Source organism: Pleurodeles waltl, chromosome 9 (assembly GCF_031143425.1).
Source record: "Pleurodeles waltl isolate 20211129_DDA chromosome 9, aPleWal1.hap1.20221129, whole genome shotgun sequence".
Lineage (NCBI taxonomy): Eukaryota > Metazoa > Chordata > Amphibia > Caudata > Salamandridae > Pleurodeles > Pleurodeles waltl.
This window is the reverse complement of record NC_090448.1, coordinates 68,688,932-68,716,461: the sequence shown is the minus strand read 5'-3', so window position 1 is coordinate 68,716,461 and position 27,530 is coordinate 68,688,932. Positions and strand designations below refer to the sequence as shown.

General features: G+C 46.0%; 1 protein-coding gene across 1 annotated transcript in view; it reads left to right on the top strand.

Annotated features, from left to right (window-relative positions):
- The window catches only part of IFT122 (intraflagellar transport 122), a 251,801-nt gene that overhangs the window by 155,515 nt on the left and 68,756 nt on the right, over nucleotides 1-27,530 (top strand). The window contains exons 20-21 of the mRNA XM_069206316.1: nucleotides 8,852-8,954; nucleotides 11,677-11,817. Of these exons, the coding sequence (XP_069062417.1) occupies nucleotides 8,852-8,954; nucleotides 11,677-11,817 (244 nt within the window). The remainder of the gene's footprint in view (nucleotides 1-8,851; nucleotides 8,955-11,676; nucleotides 11,818-27,530) is intronic.

Below are 27,530 nucleotides of genomic sequence, written 5' to 3'. Positions count from 1 at the left end.
TGGAGCAGGGTACTGTCTCACTGTGGATAGCTGAACTTCCCTTCTCTTGCTTTCATTCCTCATCTGATGCTGTGTTTCGCCTTCTGTGGGTTGACATCAGTGGTACCCAGAGTTGGACTGGGCCGAAGTATCAACATAAAAGTGGCATTGTTAGTGTATTAGATAGCTAAAAAGGTGGCCCATCCGTTCAAATCTGGGCGTTTTGAGCTTGTAAGACATGCTGCATAGGTGGTTTGCAAGGCATGGAAGACTCTATGGATTTGTTTGCTGCAGGCAATGCTTGTGGTAATATCAGGGAAATCAACAGTAAAAATTGTCCCAGCAGAGCCTAAAACAGGCCCACAAACAGTCAGAAAACCAGCCCACACCCTGACTTGTCAAACCAGCCCTTCGGACACTGCCTAATTGCCCTGCAAGCCAGGTAACATCTCATCAAATTACTTTTAGGAGGCAGTGCACAGGAAAGTGACGCGAAGGGGATGATAGAAATTAGGACTAGCAAGCATTGGTAAAGCCAGGAGATCTGTCTTCTTTTGGATGTTTGTTTTTGTTGGTGATGTTTTAGTGGCAAGGTTTTCTGTCATGCCATCCAGACTCTGGAACACACTTCCCCTTCCACTTAGGTTTGAATCCCTTTTGCTAAAATTTAAGAACTCATTACAAACTTGATGTTCTTCTTCATTATAGCAATTATTTGGATGGTTAGACAGGTGAGTGGTCTTTGAATTAGTCACCTTAGTCATGATATTCTTGGTGCCAAGATGCCTTCAGGTGAACATTGGCTTCGAAAATACCATAAATACCTACATGTGTCTGGATGCACGAGGCACAAGCACAGCATTCTAATTCACTTGTTTTAGGCCACACCCTTAATTACATAGACCACACCCCTTCTAAAGTTTTCCCAGTTACACCTCTTTGACAAAGCTCCCTTTTGAGACCCCCAACTTCTGATGGATACAACTACCTGTGGATTCCTCACCTAATGAATACTCTCATGGCGCCAGCATTCGACGGAAATCTTCTTACTAGTCTCTGCACGTCGACGAGGACGTCACTCTAGCCCACGCGACGCCGTCTGACGTCATACAGGCAATAAGAGGTCCTCGACGACGTGCGGACGTCAGTTCCCTTTTTTCCGTGCATTCGAAACGGTTATCTTCGAGGGAGCAACTGTTACTTTTTTGATTACAGTGTATTTTTGCTGCGTAGTCTTTCGCTGTGGTAATAATGTCGCAGAGAAAGTCTGGATTTAAGCCTTGTCGTGAGTGTGGTGGCAAGATGTCGGTGACGGATCCTCATTCCGATTGCCTTTGGTGTTTGAGCTCCGACCACGACGTCTCGACTTGTGATTCATGCCAGCACATGAATCCAAAGGCCCTCAAGGAACGTGAGGCGAAGCTGTTTATGGCTAAATCGAAGGAGAAGCATCACAAGAAGTCTTCTTCTCCAAGACATCGGCGTCATCGAGACTCCCGGCGCCGTAGAGAATCTCGGCGTCATTCAAAGGAGACTCGTTCCAGGTCTTCGGATCGGCGCCGAAGGACATGGGAGATCAGTCCCACGGTTACGGCGCATCCTTCGACGCTGTTGCCCTCTCCGGCGTCTCCAACTTCACCTGGACAGGCGTCGGTGATTGAGGTATTGGAGCCTCAGGTGTTTTCTCCGGCGCAGACGTCGAGGCCGGCGTCGGGGTCGCCTCCGAGACAGGCACCTCAGTATCCGGCTTTTCCCACCCCTGGAGCCGATAGTTCCGCATTCTTGAATGCGATGTATGCCATCTTCCAACAGATGGCTCCAGGGGGTGCTCCGGCTGGGCCTTTGGCCTTTTCTTTGGGTGATCCTGCGCCTCTTCGGCCAGCACCCTTTATGCCCTTTCTCCCTTTTGGGAACGTGGGCTCGGCGCCAGTGTCGGCGCCGGTGGCCGCTCCGGTGGCTTCAGAAGGATTGGCCCCGGGGATTTCCATCCCGTCGACGTCGGGATTTCGGCCTGTGACTCCGGTGGGTCCATCTGCTTCAGCTGCTCTTTTGTCGGCGCCGAAGTTACCTGTGGCGCCGGACGCGGCGTCGGTGGCTTCTGAAGATCGGCGCCGATCTTCGACTTCAGCGGAGGCATTGTCGACTCCGCGTATTGAACAGCGACTTCATTCCAGGAGACGTGCTCTCCGTGTATTAGAAGAGCAGGAGTACCAACGAGCCCTGGAGGAAGGAGAGCTAGAGGACTCGGGTGATGGGCTGCGTGGACTGGAGTCGGCCAGTGGGCTGGACACTTCCCCTGAGTGGGATCTTTCGTCCCCGGGGGAATATACTGAGGAGGCTGCTTCCTTTCATGCAGTGGTACGGAAGGCAGCTAGTTTTTTGGACCTGCCTTTGCCGGTGGTGGAGGCTAAACAAAACCTTTTAACAGAGGTGCTACATCCGGCCTCAGCTGCGGCAGAGCCTCTGTTGCCATTTAATGACGCTCTGCTGGATCCGGTGTTAGAGGTGTGGAAGAGGCCGGTATCTTCCCCAGCAGTTCACAGAGCCGTGGCCAGGAGGTATCGGGCGGCTCCGACTGACCCTGGGTTTCTATCTAGGCACCCTACGCCGGAGAGCTTGGTGGTGCAGGCCTCCTGTTCATCCAAGTCAGCGCCTGGTTCTTTCCCGACGGTGCCTGGGGACAGAGATTCAAAGAAGCTAGAGGCGCAGTCGAAGAAGATTTTTTCGTCCTGCAGTCTGGCGTTAAAAGCCACCAATGCAACCTGTATCCTGGGGAGGTATATTCATGCTCTGATGGATGACATTTCCTCATCGTTTACAGAGCTTCCCCAGGGTCTTTTGGATCTTGTCTCAAATGCCCAGGCTGCTGCGACCCAGATTATCCAGACGGGACTGGATACCACCGACTCGGTAGCCAGAGCAATGGGCACAACTGTGGTGGCAAGGAGACAGGCCTGGCTCCGTAACTCGGGCTTTTCTGCAGATGTACAGTCCACATTGTTGGATCTCCCGTTTGATGGGGACAAACTGTTTGGAGCCAAGGCTGATTCGGCCTTGGAACGTTTTAAGGAAAGCAGGGCCACGGCTAAGTCGTTAGGGCTCCAAGCTCCTTCTTCCACGGCCTCTTCCAGATTTTTCAGGAGGTTTCGTGGATTTGGGCGTGGCTCTTCCTCCTCTTCCTTTCGGGGAAGATATCAGCAACCTGCCTCTTCCCATCCCTATAGATCTTTCAGGGGGAGAGGTAGGGTCCGCACCAGAGGAGCCTCTCAGCAGCACTCTGCCTCTTCCTCATCCTCTGGCGGGGTGCAGCAGGGGAAGCAGCCTTAGGCTTCCACCATTTCCCACTCACTCCTCTCCTGTAGGGGGAAGATTACAGCATTTTCTCACCAAATGGAAGACTGTTACAACGGACACTTGGGTTCTCAGTATTGTGGGAAAAGGCTACACCCTTCCCTTTCGGGAGTTCCCGCCCCTCATCCCGCCCGCCCTTCTTATTGTTCAGAAGAACACCTCCTGTTGCTAGAACAGGAGGTACAAGCCCTCCTTTCCAAGGGCGCGGTGGAGTTGGTCCCAGAGCAGGAAAGGGGTCGAGGATGTTACTCAAGGTATTTCCTGATTCCCAAGAAGGATGGTCGTTTGAGACCAATTCTGGACCTGAGGATCTTGAATTGGTTCCTCAAGCAGGAAAAATTCAAGATGCTGACCCTAGCACAGGTACTTTTGGCGTTGAACAAGGAAGACTGGATGGTGTCTGTCGACTTGCAGGATGCTTACTTTCATATCCCGATACTCAAGTCATACAGGAAGTATCTCCGGTTTGTGGTAGGATCGCAACACTATCAGTTTGCGGTCCTTCCGTTTGGTCTTACTTCAGCACCTCGAGTCTTCACGAAGGTGATGTCGGTGGTTGCGGCAGAACTCAGAAGGAAGGGGATAGCAGTATTCCCTTACTTGGACGACTGGTTGATCAAAGCCAAGTACCCGGAGCTTGTGTCGCATCATCTGCAGTCAACAACCCAGTTGTTGTTCGACCTGGGTTTTTCGGTGAACGAGCCCAAATCTCACCTAGAGCCCTCTCAGCGCCTCCTGTTCATAGGGGCAGTACTGGATACAACATTGGGTCGGGCCTTTCCTCCGCCTCAGCGGATTCAAGATATTCAGGATTTGGTTCCAATGTTTCAAAATGGAGCGGTAATTCCAGTCCTCAAGGTCCTTCGTCTGCTCGGTCTTTTTGCCTCCTGCATTCTGTTGGTCACGCATGCTCGCTGGCACATGAGGGCTCTTCAGTGGTGCCTCCGAAGGCAGTGGTCTCAACACAAAGGGGATCTAGAGGGTACTGTCAAGATCTCCAGAGATGCTGCTGTGGATTTGAAGTGGTGGATTGCAAGCAACAATCTTTCACAAGGAAAGCCGTTCCAGCAGTTGCCACCAGTGGCCACAGTCATAACGGATGCTTCCACTCTAGGGTGGGGAGCTCATCTGGGGGATCTGGAGATCAAAGGCCTTTGGTCTCCAGAGGAACAGATGTTTCACATCAATCTGTTAGAGTTACGGGCTGTACGTCTGGCTCTCAAGGCCTTCCTCCCTTCCCTTCGTGGTCAGTCGGTACAGGTCCTAACGGACAATACTACCACGATGTGGTACATAAACAAGCAGGGAGGAGTGGGGTCGTACCTCTCTGCAGAGAAGCTCTTCGACTATGGTCCTGGGCAAAGGACCATTAGATTTGCTTGATAGCAAACCATCTGGCCGGAGTCTTGAACGTGCGTGCGGACAGTCTCAGTCGCCATTTCTCGGCAGACCACGAGTGGCGTCTCCATCCAGATCAAGTCCGTTTAATCTTCCAGAGGTGGGGGTTTCCTCGGGTAGATCTGTTTGCCACTCGAGAGAACGCGAATTGTCCGTTGTTCTGCAGCCTCCAGTATCCGATGCAGGGAGCGTTGGGGGACGCGTTTCAAATAACCTGGTGCGGCCAGTTGCTTTTACGCGTTTCCTCCCATACCCTTGATTCCTCGAGTATTGAGGAAGGTTCGCCAGGACCGGGCTCTAGTCATCCTAACAGCTCCGGATTGGCTAAGGAGGGTATGGTACTCCGACCTTCTCCAACTCTCAATGTGCCCTCCGCTCCGTCTCCCTTTCAGGGCAGACCTCCTCTCGCAGTCGCAGGGGCAGGTTCTACACCCCAACCTCCAGAGTTTGCACCTACATGCCTGGAGATTGAACGGGGCAACCTGAGTTCCTTCTCTCTCCCGCCTGAGGTAGTGGATGTTATATTAGCGGCCAGGCGACACTCCACTAAATCTATCTACGCTAACAGATGGTCTAAATTTGTTGCATGGTGTGGAGAGAGGCAGATTGATCCTTTGCATTCTCATCTATCGGACGTTTTGTCTTTTGCTCTGTCTCTAGCGCAGAAAGGTTGTGCAGTGGCTACCATTAAGGGTTATTTATCGGCCTTGTCAGCCTTCATATGTCTTCCAGACCAACCATCTTTATTTAAATCCCCTATTGTTATTAGATTCCTGAAAGGTCTTCTAAATAAATATCCTCCAAAGCCATTCGTTATGCCGCAATGGGATTTGTCCTTGGTCCTGACTTTCCTTATGGGGTCCCCTTTTGAACCTATGCATTCTTGCCCCTTAAGGTATTTGGTTTTACAAACAGTCTTCCTGATAGCTATAACATCAGCAAGGAGAGTGAGTGAGTTGCAGGCCTTATCAGTAAAGCCCCCTTATACAACTTTTTATGGGGATAAGGTGGTGTTGAGGACCAAGGCTGCTTTCCTCCCGAAGGTTGTTTCACCCTTCCATTTGGCTCAGGCAATTACTTTGTCCACGTTCTATCCTCCGCCTCATCCTTCCAAAGAGGAAGAAAGACTGCACCGTCTGGACCCAAAGAGAGCGTTGAGCTTCTTTATTGATAGAACAAAGGATTTCAGGCTGGAGGATCAGCTGTTTATTGGATACGTGGGCAAGAGGAGAGGAAAGGCAGTCCACAAGAGAACACTATCCAGGTGGGTTGTTCTTTGCATTAAAATCTGTTACTCTTTGGCAAAGAAGGATCCTCCTGAGGGCATTAGAGCTCATTCCACCAGAGCTAAGTCGGCCACTTTGGCCTTGGCCAGAGGTGTTCCTGTGGTCGACATCTGCAAGGCCGCAACTTGGTCGTCCCTTCACACTTTTGCAAAACATTACTGTTTGGATTCTGATGTTAGAAGGGACGGCCATTTTGCACGGTCAGTGCTGCAGGATTTCTTGGTTTGACCATTTAGGCACCCACCGCCGGGCGTGGTACTGCTTTGGGACTCTATTCATTAGGTGAGGAATCCACAGGTAGTTGTATCCATCAGAAGAACGAGTTACTTACCTTCGGTAACGACTTTTCTGGTGGATACATTAGCTACCTGTGGATTCCTCACGGTCCCACCCGCCTCCCCGTTGCCTTTCTGGTCTTACCAAGTAATCCTTGAGTACGCTCCTCTTGGTCTTTGAGGGTGCAATAGATGTTGTATATATTATATTTATATATATGTATATATGTATATATCTTTGTGTATATACTTGATGTGTATATATATATTTTAAAAAGAGAGAGTTATATATATATATAAAAGATTTACAGTTATTCATGCAATGTTGTGTATTTTTACAATGTAATGGGATGTTGCCTTGCTCTTTCATTGCATTGCCTGGTTGTTCTCATGCACGTAAAAAATGATTGGTACTGACATCCGCACGTCGTCGAGGACCTCTTATTGCCTGTATGACGTCAGACGGCGTCGCGTGGGCTAGAGTGACGTCCTCGTCGACGTGCAGAGACTAGTAAGAAGATTTCCGTCGAATGCTGGCGCCATGGGAGTATTCATTAGGTGAGGAATCCACTGGTAGCTAATGTATCCACCAGAAAAGTCGTTACCGAAGGTAAGTAACTCGTTCTTTTTCCCCCCACTTAAAGCACCTATCTCACGTTTTCTTTGTTCCTTCTCCTACGGCCCAACCTCTTCCTGCCGGCTTGGACAAACAGCCAGAGCCCTACTTTCTCTTTTTTTGCATTTTAAAGTGTTGTTTGCTTTGCCTAACAAACATGGTGATGGAGCACAAGTGGAGCGGTGGAGGGTGGGAAGGGAGGGGCAGAGTAGGAATGCAGCCGGAGTATGGGCCTAGATGACCCAGCACTGGTGCCCAATACTGATTGGCATACATGAACCCATTTGATGTGCTAAATGTACTTTTTGTATTGCACTAAAACCCGACTTCCTCGGCCATGGTAAAGTGGCTGCTGCCTCCTTGGCAGAGTAGAGACGAGTGCCAATGTGCTACAGGGGAGATACGATCCTAGAGCTGGCCTTTGTTATCTGTGCCTTTCGTAAAGACCCAAATCATGCAACCATCACCAGGTAGAATCCTTTCACCTCCAAACACAAGCCCTTCTCTCCCACATAAGAATTTTTGAGCTGTTTGGGTTTACATTTGGGGTTCATGGACATAGATGGCATCATATACACCAGTATTCTGCGTGGATCAAAAATGGTAGTTCCAGTTAGAGGGCAAAGTCCTTGGAGGCGCCCCAGAGCTGCACATTTGAAACCCTGTTACAGTTTAACTTTTGCCTGGTTTCTTGCTAAAATAGATTCACTCTAGAACCTCACCTGTCCACAAAATACTCACATGAACCGATTCTTAAGCAGAACAGTGCCCTCCTCGGAATCAGTCAGTATGGTTTTGGGGCCTGTGAAATTGTCTCCTTGCGCTCTAAATGGCTACCATAACTTATCACTTAGTCAAAAAGAACATGGATGCACGGACTGTTGAAGGCCTCACTAGTGGACTGTTGAAGGCCTCAAAGGCCTCACTAGTGGACTGTTGAAGGCCTCAAAGGCCTCACTAGTGGACTGTTGAAGGCCTCAAAGGCCTCACTAGTGGACTGTTGAAGGCCTCAAAGGCCTCACTACTGGACTGTTGGAGGCCTCACTAGTGGACTGTTGAAGGCCTCACTAGTGAGGTGCTGTGGGTGGCCCAATGACTGGCCCTGATGAGGCCCATTGGTTCGATATTGGTCAACACGTCGACGCAATCCCTTGGACTCATGGGACTGCCTCACTAAAGCGATAACTGAATTGTTTTACTGATTCTATTGGATTATCACTGTTAGGAAGCAAGAATCATGGTACAATGTTGGAATCTTCACTTTGTATATAATTCATCACGTTCCAGGGAGAGGACAATTTTGAGAACACACCTGCACCCCACTCATGCCACCAAAAACCTCGGACTGATTTACTGCTGGGGAGGGATAGGTTGAGTAATGGCCCATGCTCCAGTTGGACAACTTCACCTGCATGTGTGCAAGTACAACTAGAGAGGTCAGTGAAAAGTTTCCAGCTCTGGCGTGACGTGATCGCAGACATGCACCCCAAAGATGAGGTGAGCAGTAGGGTGAACCCTGATGAAGAAGCTGGTCTGCAACACTGGAGAAGGAGCAAATGGAAGCAGAGGAGGCCATTGATAAAACAAATAGCATTCAATGAGGCAGGCAGAATAAATAAACATGCAGACGAAATGCGTTTACATCCTTGGAGGGCTTTTGAAGTTTATATTGTTTATACTGGTCTTCAAATTCTCCCGTACTGGCCATGAATATGCTCCGCCTGTAGGGTGCTTATGGAAAAAGGACAACACCAGCCGTTTAGTTCCAAATTGACTAAAATGCTTGTATATTTGTGTTATTCTGTCAAAAGAAAGCACCAGCCCGGAGAGGACTACACTCTAACATATCTGAGCAGGGCAGACTAATCTAGTAATGTTCATGGAATGCATTTGTGTGTGTTATGGTGTTGTGGTTGCACGATTAACAATAATATCTTCCCTTGCAGGCCTTCACCTTAGTGGAGAAGTATCCCGAATTTAAAGATGATGTCTTCGTGCCCTATGCGCAGTGGTTGGCGGAGAATGACCGCTTTGAGGAAGCCCAGAAAGGTGAGATGTTGTGTTTCTGGTCAATGCACCTTCTCATTTCAAACGTTTGTCAACAAAGTAATACGCCTGGGTGATGGGTAAAATTGTTCACAAAGATAAGGGGGGCAGGGTGGTATGTTATTAGTCTAGCAAGTGCAGTGGCACCAGGGCATACGGAAATGAAATCACCACAGGTGTGATGTTTTAAAGGATGGATACTTGAGTCGATACTTTTGATCACTATACCTGTTTGGGAGTGTGAAGTTATGCACATTTTAAAGTCTGTGCCCAGGTTCAGTGCCTGCATTGTGTCTGTCTGGGGGGGATGGCTATAGGCTTCCCCGGCATCACCCTCTCCCAGCACCACTGTTTGGGTCCCATTAGGGCCGGAGTGGCTTCTTTTATTCCGTAGTATTTAGCAGCTAGAGTCAAGCGCCTGGATACCCTCTCGGATGATTAGTCGTGCCCTACAAATCTCAGTTGATTGATTGATTGATTAATTGGTAGTAAACCTCTTCCAGACCATGTTTAATGGTGGTCAGGCTTCCTGTTTTACTTTGCTGGTGACAATAAACTGGAGCATTCTCCTCATACATCTGAAATGGTACATGTGCTACCCGATAACCAGTACCACTGCATAGTATGAAAAATGTGTATGTTTAATAACCAGGGTGAGGTTGATGAACCCTTAGGCATGCGCCATGAAACTTGTAGCCTGAATGATTTGGGTGGCGACATTCTGATCTGTCTGATGGGAGTTTAGCGCAAAGAGTTGGTCTGCTGTAGTGCAGTGTCACCAGAAATGTTGATCCGTTCTTTCCTTTGTTTCACCAGAATGTTATGATGTAGCATGTAGTGACCTGCAGAGAGGCCAAGGAGTCCCTCGCAAGGTTTGGCGAGTCACACTTTCCAATAGTTACCATCAAGCAACATGAAAAAGCCCGATGGGCTGAACGCAGTCCCATGCCAGGAATGCATGTATGATGTAATCTGCCTCTGCTCCATAGATGTGTGAACGTTAGAGAATCTCCTGTTTCCTATAAGCCATGGGAGACGTGGTCTGGTCACTTCGTTGGTGACTTTGGTGACTTTGGTCTGACCTGCGTTCCAATCTTGGCTCCATAAGACAATACCTTCTTTCACATTTTTTTTTCTACCTGAATAAAGAGACATTAGAAACGTTTGGTACTAAATGCTATGCTGACAAGGTTGACACTTGCATCACGTCCACTGTTTATCTTTTCTGACATCAAGGAGTTTTAGTCCAGACAACTATTGAATGCCCCAATCAGATCCCTCAGTATACTGAGGTGATGCTGCATCGGTTTGATACACAGAGTGTGAGTAATTTTAGTTTCCTGATCCTGTCCTTCGCTACTTTTCATTTGTTGTCTTGCCCATCTGATTAGCTTCATGCTTCCTGTTGGCATCTGTGGTGTGTTCCTGATGTCGATGTGAAAGGTCCCCATCATCTTTGTGTGCAAGCATGAGATGCTTTGATATGGTGTGATCATAACTGGACAGCAATAGAGTGACGCGCATCAGGGGAGCTTGGTAGATGATTCACGTCTGGGCTCAGAACACTTACATTACAGTTTGCATAGCTGCACTTTTTTGACACAGGAGAATCAAGTGATTTTTACCCGGAATAACGTAAAGCTTTGCTTATGTGTTCAAGCCGGGATTAGAACTGAGGTGTCTAAGTTTACAATCAGCGACACAGCCACTGGGCATTGCCCCTAATGGAACTCTTTAGAGGCTGTACAAGAAGTGTGTTTATACAGTCCATTTCTAAGACAAATGTGGTTCAGGCTTCAAGCTCATCAGCAGCATCACAAGATACTGTGGACAAGGATGCTTGCAAGAGCCTAACATTCTGTGTGCATTTTCAGCCATGCTATAATCTGTGAACCGTAGGCTCACATTGAAAGGTTACTGATCTCATAAAGTGATTTCCCTCCATGATTGTACCCCATCTTGGAGAGCTGTATTTGTAATATGTAAAATCTATGGTCCTCTATCTTTTAATAATTGGTGGTGGTGTTATTGCCATTTGTCATGTATAGAACTCCCAGCCCTCCCATGCAGTCCTGCATATTTCCATCTTTAATATTTCATAACTATAAAAATAGCATTGACCTTTGTTAGCTATCCAAAAGGTATGTGTATTGTCCTTTGCACATTTTAGCTAGTCATGTTGTGTTCTAGGCTTGGTTTGTTACCTTACATTTTGTTAGTGTGATGTGCTGCAGATTGCAAATAAAAGAAGAAATATTCTGATGACCCAGTCTGAGTTTATGCCTGATGCATGTTTAGGATTTGGGTAGGTTTTTAGAGTTGGCTGTTCCGCACAGCACTATATGGAGAGGAGGACTCCTTAGAATATCCAGTGGATGGATGGATAGTTGTAAACTGTCGAGATGTAGAGGTGAGTCTGCAGCTGTAGAAGGTGGCTCACATATGACTTGCATCGTCCCACGTATTCTTTTTAAAGATGTTTATCCACAATGCTGTTCCGTTGATGACGGTCTGCTTTTTAATCCAAATGACTTTTCTTTTGGATTAGAGTAATCTGTGGATGAACAAAATCTTGATTTTGCCTGTACTGTACATAACATCCAGATCCACCCAATTTTCATCTCCTCAATATATCCTCTTTGTTATATCACTTGCAAGATTTTACTCTCCTACTGATTTTACTTAATAGCTTCAATGTTGACTCCTGAATTGGTTCTCTTTGTAGCTTTTCACAAGGCTGGCAGGCAGGACGAAGCTGTCAAGGTCCTGGAGCAGCTCACTCACAACGCTGTCGTGGAAAGCAGATTCAATGATGCCGCCTATTACTACTGGATGTTGTCTATGCAGTGTCTTGACATAGCACAAGGTAGGCATGGCCAAGAGATGGGCCAGAGATGCAAGGAATGGAGGACTTTTTCCACTCAATGCATATACCCAGCAAAAGTTTGGCAATCAAATGTAATTTTCCTGTTTTGCAGTCATGTTTTAATTGAGCATTTACATAAACCATACAATACTTACTGTTTAATACTCAGCAGTTATAACGTTATTAAAATTATGCTTCGCATAGCTCTCGGTAGATCAGTTAGTTTTCTGTGAGGGGGTGTGCTGTGGGAACGTTTTGGGGTGAAGCCCCTAGTCGGGGGTAAATACAAGTAATGGTAGCCTTTAGGTATGCTTCTATGAGTAAATACTAGTGAGGGGGTCAAATAAGGAATCTGATCTGTTTGAGAGAATGTCAGGGGCTTTGTGTATGTGTCAACTTTTGTAGTGTCTTGGATTCACTGCATCCCAAATCAATGAAACAGGGGATGGACCAAGAATCAAAGAGGCCGCCGTTCTGAATTCCTTGTAGCATTCAAGGTGTTCTGAAGAAGCTCATCAGTAGCTTGGCAGGTATTTGGCAATTCATTCATCATAGCAGTATGGCATATTTTGGTTTGCCAGCCTGTGTGGGAGCAGGTGCAGCATATATGGTGTTTCTGCAATTTTTAGAAAGGAGCTCCAGATCTGATGAAATATTGTTCTATGATCTCTGATTTTCTATATCACTTGCTCGCAGAAGGTGACACGTCAGACATTCATCCACCTTAACGATTGTCTATGAGTAAAATACCTTTGGAATTCCAGTTCGGTCACTGTATTGTTTTTTTGCGCGTTTAATTCCTTTGTTGCAGCAGTTGGCTGCTTGTGTGTGCAGGTAAAGTTCGATTCCCAATTGTTTGTGTCTGCTTCCAGATGATGAGCATGGCCTTTATGCCACTGTACTGCAGAGGATGCAGTATATACCAGCTGTTTGATCTGACTGTTAGATTGCTGCAGGGAGTGGTCCAGTTAGCAATAGAAAATACAGTAGGTGTCTCCAACACTTGCCTCTGCTACTTGGGAATGGGTGTTCGAGAAAGCCTCTGCAGTTGACTTGCACAGTCAGATTTTGATAGTCATTTGACCTTATTTTGGCCTAGGCCCAACCTCCCATTGTTCCGAAGAGGAACCCTCACTCCACACGGTCAGAGGCTTTCTCCGGGTCCAGCGATGCCAACCCCGAATCACTGGGTAGTCACAGGTCTGCCATATTAATTGGGCAAGCGTTCTCAAGCCATTACAGGAGGAGCACCAAGCACACATCCCACTTATGTATCATACTTTGTGACTTATGTATTATGGAGGGGATAATCTTGCATGATCTGCCAGTTAGAATTTTGGCTAAGATTTTCACCGCTATATCTGTTAAAGAAATGGAGTGGTAACTACTACATTCTAGAGTGTCTTTTACCTCATTTGGAATAAGTGAGCTCATCGCTTTATTGGACAAGAGTTGTAAGGAGCCCGTGCGTTCTGCTTCCTTAAAGGCTGACTATAGTATTGGGATTAGAATTCCTTACCAGTTTGATAGATTTTCTCTGGGAAGCCGCCTTAACCGAGGATGGTAACATTAGTAATAGTATAATTGTTTCTGATGTTTGTCTGGCATGATTTTGCCTTCCCAGAGACGTCTGCCTTCGGAGGATAAGGATGGAAGTTTTGAATATCTGAATATCTTCCATCATGGCCTGATCTGATCATTGGCACTGTATAGGGTTCCATAATACGTGGCAAACTCTTCAGCAGTTTTGATTGCGTTCATTTGTAACACCACTGACTTACCTTGTGTGGCTGCATTCACTGATTGGGATTCCCCTAGTAGCAACTAGTATGCTAGTAGTCTCTCAGCCTTTTCCCCAGGTACATAGGTGTGTGTTTGAGTTTGACCAGTGCTTAGTCAGCATCGTCTGTAAGAAGGGAAATAAGGGTGAATTTCTCAATTAGCACAAGAGTAAGGGTGCTGGTTGTATATTGTAGCTTTTGCTTGGGCACCTGACTTATGCCTCAAGTGTCACACGTTATGCTATGGACTGTTATTTGACCTAGGCGGCATTAGCCATCATGAGGTCTCTTCTTACTGGTGGTCCAGAGAAGGTTTGCTGAGGAAACAGACTTCCTTGGCTGTCCTGTGTATTTGAATATAGGAATCATGCTTTTTAGGCTTCAGGTCTGTATTTTATTACCTTACGTACTATGCAATGAAAAGTAATACATGCCATGCTATATTATAAAATATATTATAAAATGGCAAGTCATTGCATACCCTACTATACTACAACAGGCCATACCGTACTATAAAATCAGAGGTCATACTGCATTCATACCATACTATACAGACATTAATCCAGCATGACTGTGTAAATATGAGGTTCAGTCTCTGGCCGGCTTCATGTGCATGTCCAAGGACTGCCTTGAGCAGTGCTACAGAGTGCATCGAATGGAGTAATACTTTAGTTTTAGCTTTCAGTACCTGTTCAGACCACACCTTAAAGTACCCAATACAGATTACTAGGAATAATATACTTGAATCTCTGAAATTAGCTTTTATAACCATGGATTATTGTGAAGGGCGGTAGATAACAATACAGACCACGCTTCTATCTGTCTAATTCTACAAAAAGAGTATCTGCCCCACTAAACTGATTAAACATGCTATGGTGTAGGTTAATCTCAGTATTACAAATTACAGCTACCCAATCGTCGCACTGGGCTGTCCGGTGCTGCTAAAAAATATAAGTTCGATGGCATCTGTCGCTGTAGATACGCATGTTTTGCAATAGCTCGCCATCTGGTGTTGGGCCGGAGTGTTACTAATTGTTTTTCTTCGAAGAAGTCTTTCGAGTCACGGGACCGAGTGACTCCTCCTTTTGTCTCCATTGCGCATGGGCGTCGACTCCATCTTCGATTGTTTTTTTTCCGCCATCGGGTTCGGACGTGTTCCTGTCGCTCCGAGTTTCGGAACGGAAAGATAGCTAATTTCGGAAGATTTTCGTCGGTATTGTTGCGTTCGGGATCGGCGTAGTTAGATTCAACACCGCATCGAAGATCGAAGAGCTCCGGTGCCCTTCGGGGTAGTTTTTCGATCCCCCGTCGGGGCCTGGTCGGCCCGACCGCGTGCTGAAGAACGCCGATGGAACGGACCCCATTCCGTTTCTGCCCCAAATGCCGCAATAAATACCCCTATACAGACCAACACTTGGTCTGTAACCTGTGCCTGTCACCCGAGCACAGTGAAGACACCTGCGAGGCCTGTCGTGCGTTCCGGTCCCGAAAAAACACTCCGAGACCGTCGAGCCAGAAGACTTCAGATGGCATCCGCGCCGACAGCCCACCGAGAGTTCGAGGAACAAGAAGAGGAAGGTACCTTCTCGATCCAAGAATCGGACTCCGAAGGATTCGACGATACACAAACCGTGAGTAAGACGTCGAAAACCACACAGAGGAAGATTTACAAGGCCCAGGGGACGCCACTGCCATCAGGCCATGGCTCCACCCATAAATTCGGTGACCGAACGTCGGCACCGAAAAAGGGCCAAACGGGTGCTGAGATCGTCCGACTCCGGTCGAGACACCGGCACGCAGCCTTCTCGGGACCGAGAAAGTGCTGGAGACAAGCCTCGACACCGAGATGCCGGTGTGGACACGGCTCGACGCCGAGACAGCGGCACCGAAGAAGATCGACGCCGAGAGGTTTCGGCCCCGAAAAAGAAAAAAGTCACCTCGGAGCCGAAAAAACACGCAGACAGGGTTTCGGTGCCGAAACAAACTGCAAGCGACCCAGCTTCAGGCTCTTATACAGAAGAGCACTCGCTAACCTCCCAAATGCAAAAGCATAGGTTTGAGGAAGAGCTACAATCAACTGATGTGGACCATACGCAAAAGCGTATTTTCATACAGCAGGGGACAGGAAAAATAAGCACCCTTCCCCCCATTAGAAGAAAGAGAAGGTTGGAGTTCCTAACTGAACAGACACCACAACCAAAAGTGGTGAAAAGAGTTACCCCACCACCCTCTCCTCCGCACGTGATTAACGTCTCACCAGCACAAACTCCATCACACTCCCCAGCTCACACCACCATAAGCCAGGGTGACCAAGATCAAGACGCATGGGACCTATACGACGCCCCAGTGTCAGATAACAGTCCAGAGGCATACCCTACGAAGCCATCTCCACCAGAGGACAGCACCGCGTATTCTCAAGTGGTGGCTAGAGCAGCACAATTTCACAACGTAAGCCTCCACTCAGAACAGGTCGAGGATGATTTTTTATTCAACACACTCTCCTCCACCCACAGCTCATACCAAAGCCTGCCTATGCTCCCTGGTATGCTCCGGCACGCAAAAGAAATCTTTAAGGAGCCGGTCAAAAGTAGGGCAATCACACCAAGGGTGGAAAAAAAGTATAAGGCGCCTCCTACAGACCCGGCTTTCATCACTACACAGCTGCCACCAGACTCTGTCGTTGTAGGAGCAGCTAGGAAAAGGGCCAACTCACACACATCTGGAGATGCACCACCCCCAGATAAAGAAAGCCGCAAGTTCGATGCAGCTGGTAAGAGAGTCGCAGCACAAGCTGCAAACCAGTGGCGCATCGCGAACTCCCAGGCACTACTTGCGCGCTATGACAGAGCCCACTGGGACGAGATGCAACATCTCATTGAACATCTGCCCAAGGACTTACAAAATAGGGCAAAACAAGTGGTTGAGGAGGGACAGACCATTTCCAACAACCAGATCTGCTCCTCCATGGACGCTGCAGATACAGCTGCACGGACAATTAATACATCTGTAACTATCAGAAGGCATGCATGGCTCCGAACGTCTGGATTTAAACCAGAGATTCAACAAGCAGTTCTCAATATGCCGTTTAACGAAAAAGAACTGTTCGGTCCAGAAGTGGACACAGCGATTGAGAAACTCAAAAAAGATACGGACACTGCCAAAGCCATGGGCGCACTCTACTCCCCGCAGAGCAGAGGGAATTACAGCACATTCCGTAAACCACCCTTTCGAGGGGGGTTTCGGGGTCAGAGCACACAAGCCAGCACCTCACAAGCAACACCGTCCAGTTACCAGGGACAGTATAGAGGAGGTTTTCGGGGACAATATAGAGGAGGGCAATTCCCTAGGAATAGAGGAAGATTTCAGAGCCCCAAAACCCCTACTACTAAACAGTGACTCACATGTCACTCACCCCCTCCACACAACACCAGTGGGGGGAAGAATAAGTCATTATTACAAAGCATGGGAGGAAATCACTACAGACACTTGGGTTCTAGCAATTATCCAACATGGCTATTGCATAGAATTTCTACAATTCCCTCCAAACATACCACCAAAAGCACAAAATTTGACAACACACCATTCCAATCTCCTGGAGATAGAAGTGCAGGCACTATTGCAAAAGAATGCAATCGAATTAGTGCCAAACACACAAATAAACACAGGAGTTTACTCACTGTACTTTCTGATACCAAAGAAGGACAAAACGCTGAGACCAATCCTAGACCTCAGAGTAGTGAACACTTTCATCAAATCAGACCACTTTCACATGGTCACACTATAAGAAGTATTGCCATTGCTAAAACTACACAACTACATGGCAACTTTAGACCTCAAGGATGCTTATTTCCATATACCAATACACCCATCGCACAGGAAATACCTAAGGTTTGTATTCAAGGGAATACATTACCAATTCAAGGTACTGCCTTTCGGATTAACAACCGCACCAAGGGTCTTTACCAAATGTCTAGCGGTAGTCGCTGCACACATAAGAAGGCAGCAAATACATGTGTTCCCATATCTAGACGACTGGCTAATCAAGGCCCATTCGTTAAGACAGTGCTCAAATCACACAAATCATATCATACAAACCCTCTTCAAACTAGGGTTCACCGTCAATTTCACAAAATCCAAAATTCTGCCGCGCAAGGTACAACAATACCTGGGAGCCATAATAGACACATCAAAAGGAGTAGCCACTCCAAGTCCACAAAGAATTCGAAATTTCAACACCATCATACAACGCATGTATCCAACACAAAGGATACACGCAAAGATGGTACTACAACTCCTAGGCATGATGTCTTCATGCATAGCCATTGTCCCAAACGCAAGACTGCACATGAGGCCCTTACAACAGTGCCTAGCATCACAATGGTCACAAGCACAGGGTCACCTTCTAGATCTGGTGTTAATAGACCGCCAAACTTACCTCTCGCTTCTGTGGTGGAACAACATAAATTTAAACAAAGGGCGGCCTTTCCAAGACCCAGTGCCACAATACGTAATAACAACAGATGCTTCCATGACAGGGTGGGGAGCACACCTCGATCAACACAGCATACAAGGACAATGGAACATACATCAAACAAAACTGCATATAAATCACCTAGAACTTCTAGCAGTTTTTCAAGCACTGAAAGCTTTCCAACCAATAATAGTTCACAAATACATTCTCGTCAAAACAGACAACATGACAACAATGTATTATCTAAACAAGCAAGGGGGGACGCACTCCACGCAGTTAAGCCTGCTAGCACAAAAGATTTGGCGTTGGGCAATTCACAACCAAATTCGCCTAATAGCACAATTTATACCAGGGATCCAAAATCAACTCGCAGACAATCTCTCTTGAGATCACCAACAGGTCCACGAATGGGAAATTCACCCCCAAATTCTGAACACTTATTTCAAACTCTGGGGAACACCTCAGATAGACTTGTTTGCGACAAGGGAGAACGCAAAATGCCAAAACTTCGCATCCAGATACCCACACAAACAGTCCCAAGGCAATGCCCTATGGATGAACTGGTCAGGGATATTTGCTTACGCTTTTCCTCCTCTCCCTCTCCTTCCTTACCTGGTAAACAAACTCAGTCAAAACAAACTCAAACTCATATTGATAGCACCAACTTGGGCAAGGCAACCCTGGTACACAACGCTGCTAGACCTATCAGTAGTACCCTGCATCAAATTGCCCAACAGGCCAGATCTGTTGACACAGCACAACCAAAAGATCAGACACCCAGATCCAGCATCGCTGAATCTAGCAATCTGGCTCCTGAAATCCTAGAATTCGGGCACTTACAACTTACCCAAGAATGTATGGAAGTCATAAAACAAGCCAGAAGGCCATCCACCAGGCACTGCTATGCAAGTAAATGGAAGAGGTTTGTTTGCTACTGCCATATTAATCAAATACAACCATTACACACAACTCCAGAACAAGTAGTGGGTTACTTGCTTCACTTACAAAAATCTAACCTAGCTTTCTCTTCCATTAAAATACACCTTGCAGCAATATCTGCATACCTGCAGACTACCTATTCAACTTCCCTATATAAGATACCAGTCATTAAAGCATTCATGGAGGGCCTTAGGAGAATTATACCACCAAGAACACCACCTGTTCCTTCATGGAACCTAAATGTTGTCCTAACTAGACTTATGGGTCCACCTTTTGAACCCATGCACTCCTGCGACATACAGTTCCTAACCTGGAAGGTGGCATTTCTCATCGCCATTACTTCCCTAAGAAGAGTAAGCGAGATTCAGGCGTTTACAATACAGGAACCTTTTATACAACTACACAAGAATAAGGTCGTCCTAAGGACCAATCCTAAATTTTTGCCAAAGGTTATTTCACCGTTCCATCTAAATCAAACAGTGGAACTTCCAGTGTTCTTTCCACAGCCAGATACCGTAGCTGAAAGGGCACTACATACATTAGATGTCAAAAGAGCATTGATGTATTACATTGACAGAACAAAAAACATCAGAAAGACTAAACAACTATTTATTGCATTTCAAAAACCTCATGCAGGAAACCCAATATCAAAACAAGGTATAGCCAGATGGATAGTTAAATGCATCCAAATCTGCTACCTTAAAGCTAAACGACAGCTGCCCATTACACCAAGGGCACACTCAACCAGAAAGAAGGGTGCTACCATGGCCTTTCTAGGAAACATCCCAATGCAAGAAATATGTAAGGCAGCCACATGGTCTACGCCTCACACATTCACCAAGCACTACTGTGTAGACGTGTTATCCGCACAACAAGCCACAGTAGGTCAAGCCGTATTAAGAACATTATTTCAGACTACTTCCACTCCTACAGGCTGATCCACCGCTTTAGGGGAGATAACTGCTTACTAGTCTATGCAAAACATGCGTATCTACAGCGACAGATGCCATCGAACTGAAAATATCACTTACCCAGTGTACATCTGTTCGTGGCATCAGTTGCAGTAGATTCGCATGTGCCCACCCGCCTCCCCGGGAGCCTGTAGCAGTTTGGAAGTTACCTTCAATTATTTATATATGTATCATCTCAACCTTAAATAGGTGCATACTTAGTCACTCCATTGCATGGGCACTATTACTACAATTCAACTCCTACCTCACCCTCTGCGGGGAAAAACAATCGAAGATGGAGTCGATGCCCATGCGCAATGGAGACAAAAGGAGGAGTCACTCGGTCCCGTGACTCGAAAGACTTCTTCGAAGAAAAACAACTTGTAACACTCCGGCCCAACACCAGATGGCGAGCTATTGCAAAACATGCGAATCTACTGCGACTGATGCCACGAACAGATGTACACTGGGTAAGTGACATTTTCATTAGGAAGGACCAGCTAGTTAAAAATTGGTTTACAATCATCAGAGAGCCATGTTTCCATGATAAAAATGGCTTAAGGTTACAAATAATAATTAAGGCATCCATAGCCTGTCTGTTTTACACTGTGACTCTTACATTGCACAGGTAATCGTTTGATAGCACCCATTCTAGAGGGAGAGGGGAGCTTCAATAATGTCTCACTGTGAAACATGAAAAGATGCAGTGACATTGCTAAACAAGCATTTGCAATGCAACGGGTCTCGCGTTTGCTCATGTTAGAGCTGATCGCGTTGTAAACTCCTAACCCGACTTTCATCTATCGGCAAAAGTGCTTTTATGTACGTAACTGAAAAAGTGAAATTAACTGTGTAAAGCGCTCGACTTCTGCCAAGCGAAATCGCGCTAGGAAAATAGAGAAAAAGTAGTCCACGATCCGACAGAAAACAGCGAGCCTCGCATGTTTTCTGTACTTGGTCGCTGCGCTCGAGGAGGGCTAACCACTGGAAAAGGCATGACGTGTGCATGCCTTCCACTAATGAAAGCAAGCAGATTTTACTAGGCAAGCCCACGAACCAATGAAACACACTGACGTGACGTTGACAGGGCTCCGAGCCCTTTTCTATTAACTAAAGCGTCTCGCTGCGATACGCATGCGCGAGCGCATGCAACGCAGGCTCTACCCTAAAAAGGTTTGAATCTTTAAGCCTCTTTGCAGTATTGAGCAGCAGTTTAGTATTAATAGCAGAGGAAAATAATAGAAACATAATTTATAACTTAACAAGCCATGAAAATGAATTGCAGACAGCGTGGCTGGCAGCTGGACAAGCAAGGCAGTAGACTGGCTTGCCTTTAGACCCACCATCGGGGTGGACGCATAGCACCTGCCATAACTATCATTGGTGGAAAGCATAAGGCTAGACTTGTGCCTGACGCAGAGTATGTTTAAAGGGGTCCAAATATCCACACACAATATGCGGTAAAGGACAGAGTGGAAATATTGTAATTATCCCAGTCTTCAGCCCAGGAAAACAAAGCCCAGACTGGTCTACAGAAGGGAGACGCCTCACACAGAAAAGGAGGTAAACAATACAGTGAAACAAGCAGTGGCAAAGCCAGTCGGTCTGGCCTTTTACAGAGCTACAGTACCTCAACAATTATTAAATGCCCTTCTCAAGTCTGAAGAAACAGCATAAAGCCTTAAACAAGACTGCAGCCTTTCAAAACTTTACTAGATGTCCCTCTCAATTCAGATGCAACTACTTAACCCGTCTGTCATAGAGCTGCAATAAGTCACATTGTTACTAAATGTCTCTTTGAGTAAGATGCAACTGCTTCAAATCAACTTCACAAAGTTGAGAGGGCGGGGCTTCAACATAACAACATATCCACTTTTCCTACTCTGATAAATTGCGCTTCCTTTCAATAGGATAAGTAACTATGGTGATGCTGGTATATGCTGATGAATCAATATTGTAAATTTCAGTGAATGTCTTGATTACTATGGAACACTTGTGAAGACAACCTAGGTACTAGCAGTCACTGGATAAGTCAAGTACCTTCAACTGTATCGTCAAGAAAGGGATTTTTTTTTAGTTGCTCTATATTTACATCCCAGCAAAATGTCAACTGCCTCATACTAAGGGATGTGATAGGAGAAGGCAAAATGCAAGGCAATAGATAAAGATATTTGGTGAAGGGTCCTTTTATTCTTTCTCTTTCCCAGAACTGCAGTTCCTCAAGGCGTTACTGGAACTCACTCTTAAGTCAGATGCAAAAGCATTGAAATTATTTCATGAAGCTGCAGTTCCACTAGTCACTACTAGGTATCTTTCCCAAGTCAAACACAAACACATTGACATTCTAACATGAAGGTGCAGTTCCACTGGTGGCTACTAGAGGGACCTCTTGAGTCACATGCAAAAGCATTGAAATTCTTCCATTAAGCTGCATTTCCACTGCTTGTTACTCGGTGTCCCTCAAAAGTTGAATGCAAAAGTGTTGAAATTCTTTTGTGAAGCTTCTGTTCCAACATTCCTTGCTAGATGCCCTGCTCAAGTCAAATGCAGAAGCCTTCCAATTCCTAATTGAAGCCACAGTTCCAGTAGTCATTTCTAGGTGTCCCTCTCAAGTCAGAACCGGTGTCCCTCACAAATCTAATGCCAACATATTGAATTTCTTGCATGAAGCTGCAGTTCCACAGTCATTACTAGGTGTTCCCCACAAGTCAAATGCCAAAGCATTGAAATTATTACATGAACCTGCAGTTCCACTAGCCATTACTAGGTGTCCATCACAAGTCTAATGCAAAAGCATTGAAATTCTTGCATGAAGCTGCAGTTCCACAGTCATTACCAGGTGTGCCTCACAAGTCAAATGCAAAAGCAAATTTGTGCATTAAGGTGCAGTTTTACCTGTCGTTATTAGGTGTCCCTCACAAGTCAAGTGCAAAAGCATTGGTATATTTTCATAAAGCTGCACTTCTACTAGTTGTTATTATGTGTTAACCTTAAGTCAGGTGCAACTGCTTCAAATGATCTGCACCAATCTGAGGGGGTGTTTCTTTAATACATATAATTGCATACACGTTTGCTATTCAAATCATTTGTGATTATTTTCCATAGGATTAATCATGTACCAAAGCTGGTTTATAATAATGAGTCACAATTACAAATTTCCATACATTTCTTGATTTTCATTATTGTTTGTGATCACACCCAACTATACATTTAGGAACTTTTATTCACTGGTAAGTACAAGTGCACTTAGCTTATTTAGGCTGTTTATATTTAGGTGGGTGGTTGTTTTCTGTATGCCGATGCAGACAATGGACTTTTTTCCATGCAATCTGAGTAGTGATGCAGAAACATTCCTTTAACTGCAGTACCACAGGTAGTTACTAAAGGTCTCTCTTAGGTTTAATGCAAGTGGTTAAAATGCCAATTCCAAACCGGAGAGGGTGTGGCTTCAGTCTAGAAATCTGCATATACACTCTAGCTACTCTAATGACTAGTGCTCATTTTCTGTAGGATAAATATACCAAAAGTCGATGAGGAATGAACATTGTAATTTACAATAAATGTATTGAGAGTTATGAAAATAGTTGATGAACCCCTACTACACGTAATGACTATCAGTCATTGGAAAGTGCAAGTTCCAACATGTTCTGTTCATGGGGAACTGTTTTTCATGTGTATGTGTACATTTGCAAGGGAATAATGCAGGCACTCGGATTGAAAGCATCCAATGGCAGAAGTTGGCTGGTCTGTTGATCTATACCTTCTGCTTGGGTGGGAGTGAGTATAATTTGACTGGCATGTCGACAGACCAATGGTGAAAGTGTTGATTGGGAGCCCCTACATACGTATTTATTTTTGTATTATATTTTTGGGAAAATATAAGGATAGCAAGACAGCTAAAGCTGTCTTTAGGGCGTACCTAACAAGCATTGTTCTTGCCTCTGTGACCTGTTGGCTTTGTCACTTGGTTTTAGCCACGCAGCATAGCATCCACATCCAGCTGCTGTGATTCAGTGCAGTAAAAAAAAAAAAAAAAAGTATTTGAGGCAGCACCCTGCATGTGCATGCCTACAAAATTACGTGGGGTCTTTTTGTTTTCTTTTCAGTTACAGATCTGACTAGTTGGGGCATTAACTAAAAAGAAAATTAAATTTGCAAAACCGTTTTTTGTGTGTCTTAAATGGACAGGTGGGGGAACCAGAAACAACATGGGGAATGGAGGAGGGAACAACGAAGAAACATGTGGAAGGGTTGAGGATAGCAAAATCAACATGGGGTCTTGGAGGAGATGCAGAGGGAGATACTTGTGCAAGGAAACCGCTCAAAAACGCATGCAGTCTAACGGTGTACTTCACACAAAAGAAAAAATATTGTTTGAAAAGCAAGGAGTGGAAGCAGTGATACCTGTTAAACCCTTAGCTGCTGGGCCGTCCCCCCCCCCCACCCCTCCGTGCTGAGCCCTTTTTTGGCTATTTGGGGTAGTTCGCGCTTAGGCCTTCTTAACTTTTTGTCCACATAAGCTATCCACGCCAAATTTGCATCCTTTTTTTCCAACATCCTAGGGATTCTAATGGTACCCAGAGTTTGTGGTTTCCCCTGGAGGAGACCAAGAAATTAGCCAAAATACAGTGAAAAATTCGTTTTTTCCAAAAAGAATGGGGAAAAAGGGCTGCCGAAGAAGGCTGGTGGTTTTTTCCCTGAAAATGGCATCAACAAAGGGTTTCTGGTGCTAAAATCACCATCTTTCCACCTTTCAGGAACGGGCAAACTTGAATCAGAAAACCACATTTTTCAACACACATTTGGCATTTTACTGGGACATACCCCATTTTGACTATTTTTGGTGCTTTCAGCCTCCTTCCAGTTAGTGAGAGGAATGGGTGTGAAACCAATGATGGATCCCGGAAAGCTAAACATTTCTGAAAACTAGACAAAATTCTGAATTCAGCAAGGGGTCATTTGTGTAGATCCTACAAGGTTTTCCTACAGAAAATAACAGCTGAAATTAAAAAATATTGAAATTGAGCTGAAAACAACAGCCATTTTTCTTTGTTTTACTCTGTAACTTTTTCCTGCGATGTCAGATTTTTTAAAGCAATATACCGTTATGTCTGCTGGACTCTTCTGGTTGCGGGGATATAAAGGGCTTGTACGTTCATCAAGAACCCTAGGTACCCAGAGCCAATAAATGAGCTGCACCCTGCAGTTGGTTTTCATTCTACACTGGGTATACAGCAATTCATTTGCTGCAATATGAAGAGTGAAAAATAGGTATCAAGAAAACCTTTGCATTTCCAAAATGGGCTCAAGATAAGGTTTTGAGGAGCAGTGGTTATTTGCACATCTCTGAATTCCGGGGTGCCCATACTAGCATGTGAATTGCAGGGCATTTCTCAAATAGATGTATTTTTTACACACTCTCTTATATTTGGAAGGAAAGAATGTAGAGAAAGATAAGGGGCAGTAACACTTGCTTTGCTATTCTATGTTCCCCCAAGTCTCCCGATGAAAATGATACCTCACTTGTGTGGGTAGGCCTAGCGCCCGCGACAGGAAAAGCCCCAAAACACAACGTGGACACATCCCATTTTTTGACAGAAAACAGAGCTGTTTTTTGCTAAGTGCCTACCTGTAGATTTTGGCCTCTAGCTCAGCCGGCACCTAGGGAAACCTACCAGACCTGTGCATTTTAGAAAACTAGAGACCTAGGGGAATCCAAGATGGGGTGACTTGTGGGGCTCTGACCAGGTTCTGTTACCCAGAATCCTTTGCAAACCTCAAAATGTGGCTAAAAAACACGTTTTCCTCACATTTCGGTGACAGAAAGTTCTGGAATCTGAGAGGAGCCACACATTTCCTTCCACCCAGCGTTCCCCCAAGTCGCCCGATACAAATGATACCTCACTTGTTTGGGTAGGCCTATCGCCCACGACAGGAAATGCCCCAAAACACAACGTGGACACATCCCATTTTTTGACAGAAAACGGAGCTGTTTTTTGCTAAGTGCCTACCTGTAGATTTTGGCCTCTAGCTCAGCCGGCACCTAGGGAAACCTACCAAACCTGTGCATTTTTGAAAACTAGAGACCTAGGGGAATCCAAGATGGGGTGACTTGTGGGGCTCTGACCAGGTTCTGTTACCCAGAATCCTTTGCAAACCTCAAAATGTGGCTAAAAAACAAGTTTTCCTCACATTTCGGTGACAGAAAGTTCTGGAATCTGAGAGGAGCCACAAATTTCCTTCCACCCAGCGTTCCCCCAAGTCTCCCGATAAAAATGATACCTCACTTGTGTGGGTAGGCCTGGTGCCCGCGACAAGAATAGATCACACAACGGTCAATGTTGGTCCTTACATGAGGCAGCTGTTGACCCTGGGGTGATCCATTCCTGATGCAGGCACTAGGTCTAGGCACTCCAGTGGGGTAGTATTTTTATCAGGACAGGTGAGGAATCACTGGGTGGTAGGAATTTTGTGGATCCCAGCATATTCCTGTAGTTTGTGTGACAGAAATGCGAGAAAAATAGATTTTTTATTCAACATTTCAGCTTTGCAGGGTATTCTGGGTAAGAAAACTTTGGGGAATCCACACAAGTCACACCTCTGTGGACTCCCCCGAATGTCTAGTTTCCAGAAATGTTTGGGTTTAGTGTGTTTCACTATATGGCCGCCGAACCCAGTACCAAAAACACAGGTGCCTGCCTTACAAACCAGTTTGTTTTGCGATAGATAATTTTGATGTCTCCACAATACGATTTGGGCGGTGGAATTTGGGGCTGAACTAAATTGGGGAGCTCCCAAGAGAGCACTCTCTCTCTGCTTGCCGCCGCATTCTCCTGCTCTCTGGGTTGGGCTAACCCACTATTACCCAGTTGCACAGACTGCTTGCGAAGGGACAGCAGGACTGTCCTCATCACCTCCCTCATAATGTACTGGAAGAGGAGTTATCGAATGGGACTCCTCCGACTGAAAAATCACTCCCAGAGTCTGCGCCATTGTCCTATCCCTCAGATTCTGTCTCAGTATCCGATGTCTCAGTCTCTGATCCTATGTCAGAGCTGTCCTCTATAACCCGAGTGACGGCAGCAGTCATCCATGAAGATGCCATCTCTGCTATTGGCTAAACTCTTGCTCTAAAACACTAGCCTACGTAGACAGTCACAAAATCGATGGTGTGTGTGAGATACGTGCAACAGTAGAGGCCACCTTACCTGCGCTTCTTCCCTCAATCAGCACGTTCTTTCAAGACACTCAAAAAACACCTTGTCACATACCATTCGTCACAGCCGACCTCCCCCCCCCCCCCCAAGAGAAATCACTGGTGTCTAGTGGTGTTTCCTGGCCTGCGATCGGGGGCCAGGAAACACTTTCAGAAGGCCTCGTAAGAAAGGGGAGACTCTCCCCTTTCTTACGAGGCCTTCCTGAAACTGTTTCCTGGCCCCCGATCACAGCTGTGCTGCGGTCGGGGGCCAGGAAACCTGAAAAGTGTTTCCTGGCCCCCGATCGCAGCACAGCTGCAATCGGAGGCCAGGAGACACTTTCAGGAAGGCCTTGTAAGAAAGGGGAGAGTCTCCC